Raw genomic sequence first — 18,492 nt, forward strand, 5'->3', positions numbered from 1 at the left:
TATTCAAAAGCAATACACCACCTTGGCTAATTTTCCAATCCTGACCCCGGACAATAGTGAGAACCCCCCAGTAAATATAGGCACCTTTAAATTACAAACAGGTACTCTTACATAAAATTTAAGTTGGATCCTTGACACTTTTATTGGTTTTATGTAATTTGTACTGTATATTGAAATTATAGAAACCTTTTATATATTTTTTATTTTGTTTGTATAAAATTCTTATTTTACAAACATTTAATAACGGTCGCCTGCATTCTTCAGTATATTTTATGCCAGCAATAGGAAAATCCATCACTAGCTATGCGATTGCAGACTGCTCTTGGATACTATGAGCCCAACTACAGCCTAAATCGTATTTTCTTTTGAGTTGTGTGGGGGAAGGATTAGAACTTCTGTTGACTTTTAAATTACAACTAAAGGTAAAGTATTTTTTTTTTATTTTAGATAGATTGGAGAGGGATTAGAACACCTATCAATTTTTATTGCTGTCTGATTCTCCCTCTCTTATTTGTCCATTTATTAAGTGAAAGTAAAAGAAAACCCCAAATTTTGGGTTGTCCCCAGAAAAGTAACAGAAGGAAATCTTCCAATGGGGACAGTAGTTCTGGTGACTTGGGGGTCCCCAAAGAATTCCTTTAATTTGCAGAGATTTCCTCTCTCTTCCTGTTTGGCTATGGGACAGGAAGTGAAGGGAAATCTCCGCAATGGGACAGAGATGGCAAAAACAATTCTGGCAGGGGTTATATAACCCTCCCTTGTTCTATCCAAAATAAATAAAAAAAAGTTTTGCCCATAGTTCTACTTTAACTGCTGAATGCAGCAAGGGTGTCACATCAGTAGTAATAGAGTAAAAAATAAATTTTATTGCATAGTTGGCAGTGATAAAAAAATTTTTTTAAATTTGCATTTTGGGAGCTCGCACACTTCCCCTTCCTCAGGGCAGGTGATGTTGGGTGACAGGTCCGAGCTTGGGCAGACTCTGGCAGGAGGCAGATGCAGACCTAAAGTGGTTGTAAACCCTCACATATTCCCACTGAAGTGACTGGCCTCAGGTGATACACAGTGATGAACAAATCCTCCTACATAGGTTTTTCTCATTTAGCTGCAGTCTTCTCTTCCCTACACCCCTTAAAAATGGCAGAAAAAAATATTAAAAAATCTTTCTACATCTGTCAAAAGCACAGAGGAGGGGGCGGAGAGGCTGCAGTTACAGTGTAAGAGCTGATTGGAGGAAAGGAACACACCCCCCCCCCCTTCACACAGCAGAAAAACTGTGTTATGAATAGACAAGCTGTCTGCTGAGCTCTACCTGAAAGCATCTGAAGGACTCTCAAGACCATAAAAAACAAAACTCTCTGGTCTGATGAAACAAAGATTGCACTATTTGGCCTAAATGGCAAGCGTCATGTCTGGAGGAAACCAGGCACTGCTCATCACCTGCTCAATACCACCCCCCTACAGTGAAGCATGGTGGTGGCAGCATCCTGCTGTGGGGATGTTTTTCAGTGGCAGGAACTGGGAGACTAGTCAGGATTGAGGGAAAGATGAATGCAGCAATGTACAGAGACATCCATCATGAAAACCTGCTCCAGAGCGTTCTGGACCTCAGACTGGGACAAAGGTTTATCTTCCAAAAGGACAATGACCCTAAGCACACAGTCAAAATTACAAAGGAGCGGCTACGGGAAAACTCTGAATGTCCTTGAGTGGCCCAGCCAGAGCCTAAACTTGATCTTGATTAAACAGCTCTGGAGAGATCTGAAAATGGCTGTGCTCTGACACTTCAGCTTGTAGCATCATACTCAAAAAGACTTGAGGCTGTAATTGGTGCCAAAGGTGCTTCAACAAAGTATTAAGCAAAGGCTGTGAATACTTATGTACGTGTGTTTTTTTTTTTTCATTTTTTTTTTTTTTATTAGATTTACAAAGATCTCAAACAACTTCTTTCATGTTGTCATTATGGGGTATTGTTTGTAGAATTTTGAGGAAAATAATGAATTTCATCCATTTAGGAATAAGGCTGTAACATAACAAAATGTGGAAAAAGTGCTGTGAATACTTTCTGCATGCACTGTAAGTAAAGACTAAAGACATGCTATCCAAAACAAGGTGCGTACAAGAGCAATAGCCCACATAAGCACTAGCAGCGCTAAATGCAACCTATCTGACACAGGGCAGCGGATATATAGCTATGTGCATTTGGCAAGTGGATCCTTACGGACCAATATTGTGTGTAAAGTCCATAAAAGTTCTTAGGGTGGAGTCCTACAAAAACGAGGTGCATGGAAAACTTAGTGTTCTGATTTTAATAGTAAGAACCAGTGCTGTATAACACAGAATCTTCCTTGCTGATCCCACAGCAGCTACCAAGATCCTTCACCACACCGCTGTGCTCCCCCCCTATAGTGTGCACACCTTAGCACTTGGGTAAAGCGCTCTATTCAGCCAGAGATCCTCCACTTTGTGATGGCGATCCACCTTAGCCTTCAAATCCAACTGGTAGAGCAATGGTCAATACTTCCTCCTCTCCTCTCACATGCAAAGAGAACGACAGGGACCCATAGCGTAATATGCACACACCCAGCCTCAGCCTCTGATAGTCCAATATCTCCTGAATCTGCTTGTAGTGCTGTTAATGGGAACCCTCTTGTCAGATCACTTGCTTCTGATGTGTTACTTCCTTCTGTTAGAGGGGATCCTGCAGAGTTTACAGCTTTTTTAGCAGCCACAGCATCCGAGCTCCGCGTTGTATCCTCCCCTAGAGCAGCCTTTTTCAACCGGGGTGCCTTGAGGTTTCTTCAGGGGTGCCTTGGCAAAATGCCTTAAAACTGCAAAAAATTGTATACAAGGCAGCGGGCGGATGAAGCCTGCCTTATAGTTACACAAAGCCAAAGTGTGGCTTTGTGTAACTAGAAGGAAGGCTTCATCCGCCCGCTGCCTTGTATAGAATTTTTTGAAGTTTTAAGGCATTTTGCCACGGCACCCCTGAAGAAACCTCAAGGCACCCTGGTTGAAAAGGGCTGCTCTAGGGGAGGATACAACGCGGAGCTCGGATGCTGCGGCTGCTAAAAAAGCTGTAAACTCTGCAGGATCCCCTCTAACAGAAGGAAGTAACACATCAGAAGCAAGTGATCTGACAAGAGGGTTCCCATTAACAGCACTACAAGCAGATTCAGGAGATATTGGACTATCAGAGGCTGAGGCTGGGTGTGTGCATATTACGCTATGGGTCCCTGTCGTTCTCTTTGCATGTGAGAGGAGAGGAGGAAGTATTGACCATTGCTCTACCAGTTGGATTTGAAGGCTAAGGTGGATCGCCATCACAAAGTGGAGGATCTCTGGCTGAATAGAGCGCTTTACCCAAGTGCTAAGGGTACGTTTGCACACTATAGGGGGGGAGCACAGCGGTGTGGTGAAGGATCTTGGTAGCTGCTGTGGGATCAGCAAGGAAGATTCTGTGTTATACAGCACTGGTTCTTACTATTAACATCAGAACACTAAGTTTTCCATGCACCTCGTTTTTTGTAGGACTCCACCCTAAGAACTTTTATGGACTTTACAAACAATATTGGTCCGTAAGGATCCACTTGCCAAATGCACATAGCTATATATCCGCTGCCCTTTGTCAGATAGGTTGCATTTAGCGCTGCTAGTGCTTATGTGGGCTATTGCTCTTGTACGCACCTTGTTTTGGATTTTGGTATGATATAGCAGCTGCTTGCTGCGGATATTGGCTTTTGAGTTTTAACACCTTGTAGAGTTGTTATATGTTCAGTGACTATTCTATTGAGCATTGCATAACACTAAGCGCTGAGTGGGTTGGACGGTAACTTTGTTTCTTTCTTACTCCGTTTTGAATAAAGACATGCTATATTGCCAAAAGTATTAGGACAACTGACTTTACATGCACATAAACTTTAATGACATCCCAGTCTTAGTCCCTAAGGTTCAATATTGAGTTGGCCCACCCTTTGCAGCTTTAACAGCTTCAACTCTTCTGGGAAGGCTGTCCACAAGGTTTAGGAGTGTGTCTATGGGAATATTTATCTATTCTTTCAGGAGCGCTTTTGTCAGGTCAGGCACTGACCTGACAGGCCTGGCTCACGTTTTCCACTCTAATTCATCCCAAAGGTGCTCTATTGGGTTGAGGTCAGGACTCTGTGCAGGCCAGTCAAGTTCCTCCACCCCAAACTCACTCATTTATGTCCCCAGGGACCTTGTTTTGTGCACTGGTGCACAGTATTGTTGGAACAGGAAGGGGCAATCCCCAAACTGTTCACACAAACTGTTCCTTTCACTGGAACTAAGGGGCCAAGCATAACCCCCGAAAAAACAACCCCACACTATAATTCCCCCTTCAGCAAATGATTTGGAGGAGTGGCCCAATACGTTTGGCAATATAGTGTGGATGAGCAAGTTTGGGGTGAAGGAACTTGACTGGCCTGCACAGAGTCTTGACCTCAACCCGATAGAACACCTTTAGGATGTATTAGAGCGCAGACTCCGCTCCAGGCCTTCTTGTCCAACATCAGTGCCTGACCTCACAAATGCGCTTCTGGAAGAATGGTCAAACATTCCCATAGACACACTCCTAAACCTTGTGGACAGCCTTTCCAGAAGAGTTGAAGCTGTTATAGCTACAAAAGGTGGGCAAACTCAATATTGAACTCTACGGACTAAGACTGGGATGTCATTAAAGTTCATGTGCGTGTAAAGGCAGGCATCCCATAACTTATGGCAATATAGTGTTTATGTGCTTTGTTCAGATTCCATGAGTGAGGTTTAAAACCACTTTAACTGTTGGCATAGAGGGTGCAGTGATGGTCCCTTGGATGGCACAGGTAAGATTCAAGGGGAAGGCACAGATAGCTCAGACGACGGTAGATGTCACACTGATATACATGTCCTAGAAAGCATGATTTACTTTTCCTGAAACAGAAAGTTAAAACTTAGCTGAGACTCCTGCAATTTTCCAAGTTATTTTTGCTTCCTCTTGGAATCTTACATTTGCAATCCAAAGGGACCTTTGCTGCTTCCTGTACCCCCACAGTTAAGTCGGCATCTGCCTCTGTCTCTGCCTCTTGCCAGTCTGCCTAAGTTCGGACCTGTCACCAACATCACCAGCCTTGAGGAAGATGCCCGTGTTGCTTGAGGAAGATGCATGCATTGCTTTTTTTTTTTTGTTAATCATTCATTAAACTAACTTTCTGGACTCTATTAACACTGGGGTAGTTCCCTTGCTGCATTCTGCATATCTGAATCTTCAAAAAAAACCTCATTTCAGGGATACTCCTGTTGCGTGGGAGTAGACTTACTGAATCAGTCATGCTGAATAATACAGGAGCTGGCTCTTCATTATGCTGGACATTATTGGTAGGAGATTTAGTGCCTTTTTGAGATATATATATTAGGGATGCACTGAAATTTCGGCCACCAAAATTTTTGGCTGAAAATGGGCCTATCCCATTTCGGCCGAAAATGGGTTAAAAATGCCAAAATTAATGGCCGCCGTGAGGAAGGAGGAGGGCGCAGCGCAGGTTTGAAAAGTCCCGCCTCCGGCCGGCCACCCGCCTCCCTGTGATGTCCCTACTACTACGATGTGAATGAATGAACTGACACACCGGGCGGGGGGGGGGGGCTACCGAGCGGCCGCTAATAGCTATAACTATGTGAGCGCTTCACTTTTCACTTCCCTGTCATGCGGGTATCTCCTCTGACAGGGAAGTGAAGCGCACACATAGTTATAGCTATTAGCGGCCGCTCGCCCGCCCTCATGCCCGGTGTGTTAGTTCATTCATGCACAGATCATAGTAGTAGTGACATCACCGGGAGGCGGGCCGCCGGCCAGAGGCGCGTCTTTTGAATGAAGGACACCGGAGGAGCAGAGTGACAGTAAGGACGCTGAGGCGGAGGGGGGGGGGGGGGGGGAAGCTAAGGCAGTGGGGGGGGGAGGGGTTAGCTGAGGCGAGCTTATTAATGTATTGCCACTGCTGGTCACTGATGCATTAGTGACCGACCAGTGGCAGTTAATTAACCCCTTTGTGCTGCATTAGTGCAACCAGTATCAGTGCAACCAGTGTTAATTAACACTGATACTGGTTGCACTAATGCAGCACAAAGGGGTTAATTAACTGCCACTGGTCGGTCACTAATGCATCAGTGACCAGCAGGGGCAATACATTAACCCCCTCATGCTGCATAATACTAATACCATTGGTAATTAAATTAACCTCTTGCCAACCCGTCACAGTACATATACTGTGACAGGGTGGCTGCGACAGGTGTACATCACTGCCTGTTTTTGGTGTATGCCCCTCTTCTATCTATTTTAAAATTATTTGGGGGAAAAAGTCATTTTCAGTTTTCGGCCAAGGGCATCCTGCATTTTCGGTTTCAGCCCAGAATTTTCATTTCGGTGCATCCCTAATATATATATATATATATATATATATATATATATATATATATATATATTCAACATTTAATTGCAGTCTGTGTCCCTATCTGGGATATTTTTCCCTCACTATATTTGTAAAGTGTAAGACGGAACAGGAAGTGAGGGTAAACCTCCCTAATGAGAACAGGCAGCAGTACATTTTTTTCTACCAGAGTCGGGAAAAGTTAGAAATAAGTGTCAGAGAGAAAAGTAAGTAAGGGGAAATCTCTGAAACAGACAGCAGTTCAAAACTTTCAAAGGTTCTAGCCCTTCCCTACTGTATACAAAACTAAAAAGAAGAAGATCTACATGGCATCATCTCTTTAGGAAAGTAGAAGGCGGCAGTGCCTCTCCTTTACGCATTTAGCTTTGTAGGTCTAACTTTAGATGCTGGTATTCATGTTTGTAGAACACCGTAGTAAACCAGGGATTTGATATCCTGCAATACCAGACTTGCATGCATTTAGGGATGCAAAAAGGTATATCATTTTATTATGCAATTCAAAAAGCAATAAAAAATACTTGCATCCAAAACCTCAAATCACATGAAGAAAAAAAAAAATAATATATATAAAAACATACATAGAATTAGGGATCGACCGATTATCGGCAACACTGATATATCGGGGGCCGATATGCAATTTCCCCGATATATCGGAATCGGCCTTTTGATTTGCCGATATTTCGGGAAAGTGCTTGTACCGGGGTGATGCCTGCAGCTAGAGGCATCACCCCGGTACCGATGTCCATAGCCGACGGTCGGCTAACTTGTAATGACAACCGATGCGGCTGAGAAGCCGCCAGGCTGTCATTACAAGGAGCGGGAGGGGATGTCCCCCCCTTTCCCGCCACATTCTGTGGCTCGCCCGGGTCTCCCGTCCCACCAGGAGACCCTGGCATCCTACCTCCACCGCCTCCGCTGCTGAAGAGAAGACTTGGCGCCGAATTAAAAAAACTGACAGCATTCAAAACAGCCAACCTAGGTGTTTTGAATGCTTTTCGGTGCTGAGGAGGGGTTTGGGGTCTTTTAGACCCCCAGATCCTTCCACAAGAGTACCTTTAGGGAAAAAAAAAATAAAAACATTTTTTTTTACATGTCCAAAAATATCGGCAGATATCGGCCGATACCGATATCCGATGACCAAAATATCGGTATCGGCATTAAAAAACGATATCGGTCGATCACTACATAGAATAGTACATGCAAATCCATGTTGTTTAATCCAAGCATTCATTTTTATCACCAACACACAACAGTAGCAGACAGCCATTATATGTATAGGGCTATAAATACACACATACAACATCTTACCATCCTTCCTGTAAGTTCAGTAGGACAGCCGGCAGGAAATCAACATAGTGCGTAACAGCAACTGCCGCCAATATCCAAAACACGGAATGGATGTTTATTCTAGGAAGAGGTTTTTGTTTTTTCTTTTCATCTTCGTCATTTTCTAGAATTGAAATAATAATTAAATAATAACTACAATTTTTAGATTAAAAAACAAAAATTCCAGAGCAACCCAACAGCATCCATTCAATTTTTGCTTCTCAGTTTCGTTGAAAAACAACTAGTGCAGAGGAGTGGCCATATTACGGGATAAGCCCAAATCAATGGCTCTCCTGAACTTCTCCACTAGAAAATGGAACAATTCACAAAATGATGCAACAATATGCTTCAACGAGAGCGAGATACAGGAATCACGTTCTGGAGAAAAGTTCAGAAACCAACTGAACCAGTCAGAGGAGAAACCAAGAGGCCACCAATAGTAACTCTGAAGCACCTGGAGATATCTAAAGTTAATATGGGAGAAACCATACGTGGAACAGATAAAACCTGGGCACAGCACATAGCCAAGCTTTCGTAAAAGAATGATGCGACAAAAAGAACTACTGAAAAATAATCATATCAATTTCATATCAAATCCATATTTGGAATTTTTCAATTGTCATTTCAGACAGCAGATATGTAGAAAATCTGGTCTGAATTTTTTGGACTGCGTCTGCATTAACTACTTGACCTCTGGAAGGTTTTACCCCCTTCCTGACCAGAGCATTTTTTGCTATTTGGCACTGCGCTAGTTTAACTGGTAATTGCATGGTCATGCAACGTTGTACCCAACGAAATTTATGTAATTTTTCCCCTACAAATAGAGCTTTCTTTTAGCAGTATTTGATCACCACTTTGATTTTTTTTTTTTTTTTTGCAATTTAAACAATAAAAGACCAAAAAGTTTGAAAAAAACCCATAATTTTCTACTTTTGGTTATAAAAAATAACCAATAAACTCAAATTCTGTCATACACTTAAGTCAAAATGTATTCAGCTACATGTCTGTGGTAAAAAAAAAAAAAAAATCTCAATAAGCGTCTTCAAACTTTGGAATATATACTGGAATTTACGCAGCTCTAACTTTCTGACTGCCTATCACATTTCTTGAGGTGCTAAAATGCCAGGGCAGAACAAACCCCCCCCCCCCAAATTACCCCTTTGGAAAGTAGACACCCAAAGGATTTTGCTGAAGGCAGGTTGAGCCCATTAAATATTTTATTTTTTTGTCACAAGTTTTTTATAAACGACATAAAAAAAAATATATACATATATACTGGTATATATATATATATATATATTTTTATACACAAAGTTGTTATTTATTACTCACACATGCCATGGGTATATATGGAATTACACCCTAAAATACATTATTCTGCTTCACCTGAGTATGGGGATACCCCATGTGTGAGACTTTTTGGAGCCTAGCTGTACACGACGGGTGCCGAAAACCAATCATCGCCTTTAGGATTTCAAAGGGCATAAATTGCTCATTTCACTTCCTCACTACCCGTCACAATTTCGGAGGCCCTGTAATGCCAAGATATAACAAACACCCACCCAAAAGGACCCTATTTTGGAAAATAGACACCTCAAGCTATTTGCTAAGAGGCATGTGGAAAATTTTGCGGATCAAATTTTTGGTCACAAGGTTTTGAAATTTGAAAAAAGAAAAGAAAAATATACATTTTTGTTTTCTTTCTTCATTTTCCAAAAAAATGTGGCAACAAAAGAGAAGATACTTACCATGCCTCTCACTATACCTTGGGGTGTCTACTTTCTGAAAAGGGGTAATTTGGGGGGGTTGTGCTATCTTAACATTAGAGGGCCTCTGAAACTGTGATAGGTAGCGAGGAAGTGAAATTAGCAATTTACGCACTTAGAAAGCCCGAATGCGGTGATTGGTTTTCGGGGGCCTGTACATGGCTAAACTGCCAAAAAGTCTCACACATGGGGTATCCCCATACTCAGGAGAAGCAGCAGAATGTATTTTGGGGTGTCATTCCACATATACCCATGGCATGTGTGAGCAATATATCATTTAAGTGACATCTTTGTGTAAAAATAAATAAATAATGCCATTTTTTCAGAAAATTTGTGGCAAAATGTAAAATCTTGCATGGGCTCAACATGCCTCTCAGCAAATAGCTTGGGTTGTCCACTTTCCGAAAAAAAGGTCACTGGGGGGGTTTGTGCTACCTTGGCATTTCAGGGTCTCCGAAACTGACAGGCAGTCAGGAAGTGGAGGAAATATCACCCTTTAAAAGCCTGAAGGTGGTGATTGGTTTTTGGGGTCCTGTACGTGGCTAGACTGCCAAAAATTCTCACACATGGGGTATCCCTGTACTCATGAGAAGTAGAAGAATGTTTCATGTAATCATGACATGTGCAAGCAATATATCATTTAAGTAAAACCTTAGTGTAGAAAAAAAAAGTGCCTTTTTTCAGAAACTTGTGGCAACACATAAAATATTCCATGGACTCAACATGCCTCTTAGCAAATACCTTGGGGTGTCTCTTTTTCAAAAAGGGTTAATTTGGGGGATGCTTGAACTGCCTTCTTATGCCAAACATTAGAAGCTTATACCACACATCATTCACTCGTTTAACCACTTGAAGACCAAGCCTTTTCTGACACTTAATTTTACATGAAACATTATATATTTTTTTTAAAGGCCCTACAGAATAAAATGGAGGGTGTTGCAAATTTTTTGTCACACAGTATTTGCGTAGCCATTTTCCAAATGCAATTTAAAAAAAATAAAAAAACACTTTATTGCTAATGGAAAAAAAAAAAAACAATACACTGATAATTGTTTGGCAAAATATAAAAGATGGATCTTACACCGAGTACATAGATACCAAACACGACATGCTTTAAAGCGGAGTTCCACCCAAAAGTGGAACTTCCGCTTTAGACAGTTCTAACCCCCTGACATGCCACATTTGGCATGTAATTTTTTTGAGGGGGGAGCAGGTACCTAGTTTTGACAGGTACCCGCTCCCACTTCCGCTCGGAGCGCCGTGGCGCCCTGAGCGGAAGTTCCCCCCTCCCTCCCTGCAATCTTCTGGGACATGTCAGAGGTCCCAGAAGATTGCCGGCCAATCACGACGCGTAGCGCAACTCGCGCATGCGCAGTGCGTACCCGGCTGTGAAGCTGACAACTGTCACAGCCGGGTGCCCACACCAGTGATGCCGGCGCCGCAGACAGAGAGGGAGAAGAGCGAGGCTTCGGGCGGCCGCATCGCTGGACCATTGGACAGGTGAGTGTGTGTTTAGGCTGGAACTCCGCTTTAAAATTGCGAACACCTATGCTGCTGTGACAAACTACATACATTATTAAAAGCCTTTAAAAGGTTACCACTTTGGATTTACAGAGGTCTAGTGCTAGAATTACTGCCCTCCATCTGACGTTCGCGGTGATACCTCACATGCATGGTGCAATAGCTGTTTACATACAACAAAAGACAAATGATTGCGTTCGCCTTTGCGTGCGAGCACGGAGGGACAGGGGTGCTTTATTTTTATTTTTTTATTATTTATTATACTTTTTATTCAATTTTTACACCACCCTTTTCTTTCTTTTGTTGTTATTACAGGGAATGTATATATCCCCTATGATAGCAATAGGTAGTGACAGGTACTCTAAAATTGGGGTCTATTAAACTCTAGATCTCTCCTCTGCCCACACCAAGATCGGTGTGATCAGATGCTTTCCCAATTTAAAAATTCAGTGGCCATCAGTGGCTTTCAGTGGCCATCTATTCAAGTGAATGGGGCTGTTGTGCAAGTGCCCCGCAACTATGTTCAATGCATGCTAGTGTGCAATTTGAGTGGGTAAAGCTGGGAGTGAGGAGGCGATATAATGTCTCCTCACAGACTGTCAAATGCTCCCTGAAGAGCGATTCATGCCTGGATCAACGCACAGGTGAATAAGCCCCAAAGCTTTACCTGTTAGAACGCTCCAATATTTGGACAAAGCAGGATGCACTATTAGCTGCTGCAGATACGGGCCAACACCTACACTAAATTACCAAAAGTATTGGGACGCCTGCCTTAACACCCACGTGAACTTTAATGGCATCCCAGTCTTAGTCCGTAGGGCTCAATATTGAGTTGGCCCACCCTTTGCAGCTACAACAGCTTCAACTCTTCTGGGAAGGCTGTCCACAAGGTTTAGGAGTGTCTATGGGAATGTTTGACCATTCTTACAGAAGCACATTTGTGAGGTCAGGCACTGATGTGGACAAGAAGGCCTGACTCGCAAACTCCGCTTTAATTCATCCCAAAGGTGTTCTATCAGGTTGAGGTCAGGACTCTGTGCAGGCCAGTCAAGTTCCTCCACCCAAAACTCGCTCATCCATGTCTTAATGCACCTTGCTTTGTGCACTGGTGCGCAGTCATGTTGGAACAGGAAGGGGCCATCCCCAAACTGTTCCTACAAAGTTGGGAGCATGAAATTGTCCAAAATGTCTTGGTATGCTGATGCCTTAAGAGTTCCCTTCACTGAAACTAAATAATAAAAAAAAAAAACACAAACCAGTAAAGCGCACTACAAGATCCAGCCCAACAGACAGAAGTCTATTGTATCAGCATGGGGAGGAGTTGTTGTTTCACTGCAAGCCCAACCCCTGAAAAAAAAACCCTCACAATAATTCCTCCCTCCACCAAATGATTTAGACCAGTTCACAGAGCAAGGTCCATAAAGACATGGATGAGCAAATTTGGAGTGGAGGAACTTGACTGGTCTGCACAGAGTCCTGACCTCAACCCGATAGAACACCTTTGGGATGAATTAGTGTGCAAACTGTGAGCCAGGCCTTCTTACCTACATCAGTGCCTGACCTTACAAATGCGCTTCTGGAAGAATGGTCAAACATTCCCATAGACACACTCCTAAACCTTGTGGACAGCCTTCCCAGAAGAGTTGAAGCTGTTATAGCTGCAAAGGGTGGGCCAACTCAATATTCAACCCTACGGACTAAAACCGGGATGCCATTAAAGTTCATGTGCCCCAATACTTTTGGTAATATAGTGTATATAAAGGACCTTTCCGATAAAAAAAAATATGGTAACGATAATAGTAATGGTAATTATAGTAGTTAGCAAAATAAATCCTTTTTTACCCCACATGCCTTTTTTTAACCACATTTACATGCAGACCAAGCTGTCCAGCAAAATGACAAACTCTAACAATGTCTGAGCAGCATTTGTTCACCTTTTATGGTTCTTTTAAACTGTTGCTGCAATTGGAATGTGAATATGGTGGATATTATAAATACCTATGTATATTACCCTCATAGCACTACCCATTAAGCAACAAAGATCAATGTAAGCTGTGGTTTCATTCAGTATGGCATGTGAACACAGACAGAGAATATTTCACCTGCTGCTCAATCTAGCGTTAGATCCTGTCCTAGAGAAGAAAATATATTATCTTCTCACTATAAGAGAAGTCTGTGTAAAACATACAGATAAAATAGTTTGATCAGGGCTTGATCCTGGTTTGTGTTAGGGCTCTTTCAGATTAGATTTACTCTCTGAAGTGTTATCTGCCTTTGGATCGCTCTTCAGAGAGCATTTGACAGGTGGTGAGGAGGCATTGGATTACCTTCTTACAGTCTGCTATAACCCTTTCAACAGCTCACTAGCATGCTGCAATTGCAGAGCGGTGTAACGTTAGAAAACCATACCTCGTTAGAATTCCATAGCCACGTCACTTCCTGTCAGAAACAGCTGAGCAGCGTAGCAATGCGCATGCTCAGAGCCCAGGATACGTCATTGAACAGCTGTGAAGCTGACAAGTGCGCATGCTCGGAGGGTATGAAATTATCACGGTAGTGTGTGTAATGTTACACTTGGGGCGGTTACATTAAAACAGCTCGGCTCCAACACGAGTCATCTCCGCTCTTATCCCTGACACTTCCCTTATCTCAGCTAATAAATGTAAAAGCGGCGGCGGCGGGTGTATGAAATGTAAATGACGGAGATCTGGGCTCCGTGAACCGCTTTTATATTTATTAGCCGAGATCAGGGAAGTGACAGGGATAAGAGCGGAGATGACTCATATTGCAGCGGAGCTGTTTTAATGTAACCGCTGCAAGTGTAACATTACACTCACTACCATACCCTCCGAGCATGCACCGGAAGGGACGAGGGTATGGTTTTTTCACGGGTATGTTTTTTTCACGGAACAGCGGCCCCATTTCTTTGAAAAAGTCATGCTTGGCAGGAGGCAACACCCTCTGAAAGCAACAGGGGTATAATTCCTGCCTCAGCATGGAAGAGCCACTGCCTCTGCCAATGAAGGGGGTAGCAGTTAAGGAGTGGCAAATGCATGACTGAACTGCAGGCTTTTTAGCATCCTCCAACTGCTAGTGTGAACAGTCCTAAGTGTTAGCATTAGGGTCAATGTGCTTTAGGCAAGATACAAAAAAAATATATATATATTTTAGCAAAGGTCCCCTGCTTTTTTTTGTACAGGAAGCAGGTACTTTTTGTGAGAGATAGCCAATCCCACTCCTCAATTCCTAACTGGGCAAGAATTTCTTGTAAGGGGAACTGGCAGTGAAGCCTTGCAGCTTCATTGCAGACTCCATACTGTGAATGTGCAAAGCGTGCTGTGCTTTGTAAATGGCCCAGTGGCGGGAGAAGAAAGAGGGGGCCGAACTTCTGGGTGACTTCACAGCAGCGAGATGACCTGGAATTGAGAGCGGGTATATGTCAAAACCAGGTACCCGCTCCTCCTCGAAAGGTGCCAAACGTGGCAGCGGAGAGGGGGAGGAGGCAAACAAGCGAAGCTTGCCCTTTTTGGGTGGAGCTCCAAGTTAAAGTGGTAGTATACTACACTTTTTACCTTTTACCTGCAGGTAAGTCTAGAATAAGGCTTACCTGTAGGTATAATTAATATCTCCTAAACCTGCAAGGTTTAGGAGATATTCGTCCTGCATGCAGCCGCTGAAAGCAGCGGCGCATGCGCTCTGAAGGTCCGGCGGACCTTCAGAGCTCTTTGCCGGATCCTTGCCGGAAATTAACTCCAGCGCGCATGCGCAGGATTGACGTCATCACGGCTCTGGCCACTCACAGCGCCGGAGCTGCCAAACCAATAAGAGACGCAGAGGGAACATGATGGCTCCCTCAGCAGTGATCGGGTGACTGTGTCGGGGCTTCGTTTTAAGGTATTTCATAATGAGCTAGTATGCGATGCATACTAGCTCATTATGCCTTTCTCCTGTAGGGTTTGTTTTATTTTTAGGTGAGTATACAACCGCTTTAAGCATGTTTGCCCGCATGAGATTCACAGGTGTTCAGTGTATGTGTGTGTAGGCAGTGCCATTAACGTCAATTGGGTTTCAGCAGCTGCATGGACACAGTCTCTGTTCCGAACTTGACAGCCGTGTGGGTGGGTGTCCCCTAATGCACACTATCTGTGTTCGGGGACAAGCACTTGCATGGCTGTCAGATTGGGAGCAGAGACTGTGTCCATGCAGCTGCTGCGTCCCATTACACATAAATGGGATTGTCTGCACGGCTGCACGCATATACACTGAACACCCGTGAATCCCATGCAGGCAAACATGCGTAAAGCACCCCCTCCAAAAATGAAAAGTCAGCAGCTATACATACTGTACACATACTGTAGCTGTTGACTTTCAATATAAGGACACTTACCTGTCCTGGAGTCCAGCGATATCAGCACTACAGCTGATGTTTCCATCGGCTGTCGGGTGCTGCCGCTGCCATTGTCACTGAGGGAACTCGGCAGTGAATCCTTGCGGCTTCACAGGCGGGTCCCTAATGCGCATTCGCGCTGCGCATTTGGATTGGCTCGGCGGTGGGGGAAGGAGGAGGGGGCCAAACTTCTGAGGGACAGCGCCGTCTCCCGGAAGTGGGGAAGAGTACCTGTCAAAAGTAGGTACCCATTCCCCCCTCCCCCCTGAAAGGTGCCAAATGTGGCACCCGAGGGGGGGGGAGGAAGCAAATGAGCGGAAGTTCCACTTTTGGGTGGAACTCCGCTTTAAGTATGACCATGTGAATGAGACCTAATGGGGACACAGACAACAATCAAAACCTGACAAGGGTTCTGATCCCTCTCCACTCCATTCAATACTGAAAGAAATTTTTTTTTTTTCCAGTACTGCTTTAACCACTTCCGGACCGCCTGCCACATTTTTACGTAGCTACTTTGATATTAAATAGCTGCCCTAACCCCGGTAATTTTTTTTACAGGACGGCGGTTCTGTTTAACATAAAAGTGATCCCAGCGGGGAATTTGCCATGGGATCACTTTCATTAGCGGCGGGAAAGGTTCCCCTCCTGCCCCTTCCCGGTCGTTTTCCCCGCATACCGGAGAAGTCGGTAGCGGGGAAAACAATCCGGTCCTTCCCCTCCTAGGCAGGAAGTCAAGTGAGGGCAAGCTGACCCCCACTCAACTCTATGGCCTTGGAGGACCGGAGCGACGTCATACGTCACTTCCTCCCAATGACCTTAAAGAGCCCATTTTTTTTTCATTATTAAAAAAAATGACATGGCTTTTTAGTGTAGATGTGAGATCTGAGGACTTTTTGACCCCAAATCTCACATTAAAGAGGACCCATCATGCTTTTTTACTATTACAAGAGATTCCTTGTAATAGGAATAAAAGTGATCAAAAAAGTTTTTTTTAAAGGGACAGTGTAACAAAAAGATAAAATAAATAAGAACATTTTTAAAAAAAAAAAAATGAAAAGCATCCCGTCCCTCCGAGCGCAGGCGCAGAAACAAACGCATACGCAAGTCGCGCCCACATATGTAAACATTGTTCAAACCACACATGTGAGATATTGCCGTGATCGTAAAAGCGAGAGCAATAATTCTAGGTCTAGATCTCCTCTGTAACTCTAAACTGGTAACCTGTAGAAATTTGTAAAGTGTCGCCTATAGAGACTTTTAAGTATCAATGTTTGTCGTCATTCCACGAGCGTGCGCAATTTTGAAGCATGACATGTTGGCCATTTACTCAGCGTAACATTATCTTTCACATTACAGAAAAAAAATGGGCTAACTTTATGGTTTTCTTTTTTTTTTTATTTAAAAAAAAGTGTATTTTTTCCCAAAAGGTTTGTAAGACTGCTGCACAAATACGGTGTGACAAAGTATTGCAACGATCTACATTTTGGTGTCCTTTTATGAAACCGAGATGAGCAGCGATCCTGACGATTGCAGCTCATTTCCGATCATTATTGGTTTATGAAACAGAGATGATCGGGGGAGAACATGTTCTCCACTGATCATCTTCAAACACAGAGAATCTGTCATTGAGAGACACAGAAACAGCCAGGTTATGAAGCTGCGATCTCCGCACTTCACTGGTGATCTGTACCAGAATTCACACTCCTGGATTCACCAGCCTGGAGGTGGTGAATCGGGGAGAGAAGACAGAATCGGGGGAGAACTGAGGGGGAAGAATGAAGATTATCGACTTCCTTCTTCCTCGTTCAGACCCCCCAACACAGTAATAATGTCCCCCTGCCATATTTATTTATGTATATATATATATATATATATATATATATATATATATATATACACACACACATACATTTGTATATATACTTAATGTGTATATATATATATATATAAATAAAATGTATGTGTATTCAGTATATATATATATATATATATATTTATTTATGTAGGGGGACTAAATATTTAATTAACATTAGTGGGGGTCGAACGCACGTGTACTCAGCAGTGATAATATATCACTGCTTAGTAAACGGGCACAAGTGATTTTCTCGCACTGTAATCTCGCTTTGTCTCACGAGATTACAGGCGCCCATTCACTTGTACACAGATCTCGGCCGTTCTCAGAGGAAACACTTCTCCTCTGATCACCTTGTGAGAAGCGAAGTTCACCGCTTCATAAACAGGGTGCCAGAGGAGATAATTTTCCTCGGAGAACTGCCGAGAAGTGAACGGTGAAAAAAATTCACAGTTTCATAAACGTACACCTTTATTTGCTAAAAAAAAAAAAAGTTTCTAGCAAAAAATACTGTTTTTAATTTGTAAACAAGTGTCAGATCCTCTGGTCCCTAAGCTGTTAAACTGAGCATTTAACCAGCCAGTAACGCATAGCAGAATAAATAGATAAGATATCGTGCTCTTTACATTCTAAAGTACAAATATTTCATATGAGATTCCCACCCCAGTAATTGCAGAACTGGCACTGCGTGCTCCATGGACCCAGCACTACAAGTCCCAGCAGTGTCAGAGCTCCCAGTCATAGTAAGGAGGGAGAGTGTACACACCGGCTTCTATCTTTCTCATTAAAGACTCGGCAAACCGTCGCCGCACAGTCAGCACATCGCTGTCTTCCGCCAAGGCCGCCATCTTTGTGGAGTGAGTTCCCCCGGAAGTGACGTGTGGGTGAGCCCGGCGAAGGTCCCCATGGAAACCGGACGCTGAGCGTGTGGGAGGAGTCTGCTGTTCTGTGTGCGGCTGTGCGGTCGTCAGAGGACGGTGATCAGAGATGACGGATTACCATTCCAATTACAGGACATATAGTGCAGCTCGCTCCATGGAGATTGTACACCCCCAAAATTGAGCTGCACTTTTACAATCCCCAGCTGCCATCCCCTTTAGCTGCAGTGGCTGGGTATGTGCACGTACCTTGGCAACAACAGGAATTCTACCCCCAAACAAATGTGACCCATTCAAGGGAATAGCATAGATCTGCAAG

General features: G+C 43.4%; 1 protein-coding gene across 1 annotated transcript in view; it reads right to left on the minus strand.

Annotated features, from left to right (window-relative positions):
- The window catches only part of TMEM128 (transmembrane protein 128), a gene marked incomplete at its 5' end in the record, with an annotated part of 32,187 nt that extends 14,044 nt beyond the window's left edge, over nucleotides 1–18,143 (minus strand). Inside the window, 2 exons of the mRNA XM_082249892.1 lie at nucleotides 7,752–7,893; nucleotides 18,062–18,143. Coding sequence (XP_082106018.1) covers nucleotides 7,752–7,893; nucleotides 18,062–18,143 — 224 coding nt within the window. The remainder of the gene's footprint in view (nucleotides 1–7,751; nucleotides 7,894–18,061) is intronic.
- Nucleotides 18,144–18,492: the final 349 nt, after the last annotated feature.

The sequence above is a fragment of the Pelophylax lessonae genome (genome assembly GCF_965119305.1).
Source record: "Pelophylax lessonae genome assembly, chromosome: 1".
Taxonomy (NCBI): Eukaryota; Metazoa; Chordata; class Amphibia; order Anura; family Ranidae; genus Pelophylax; species Pelophylax lessonae.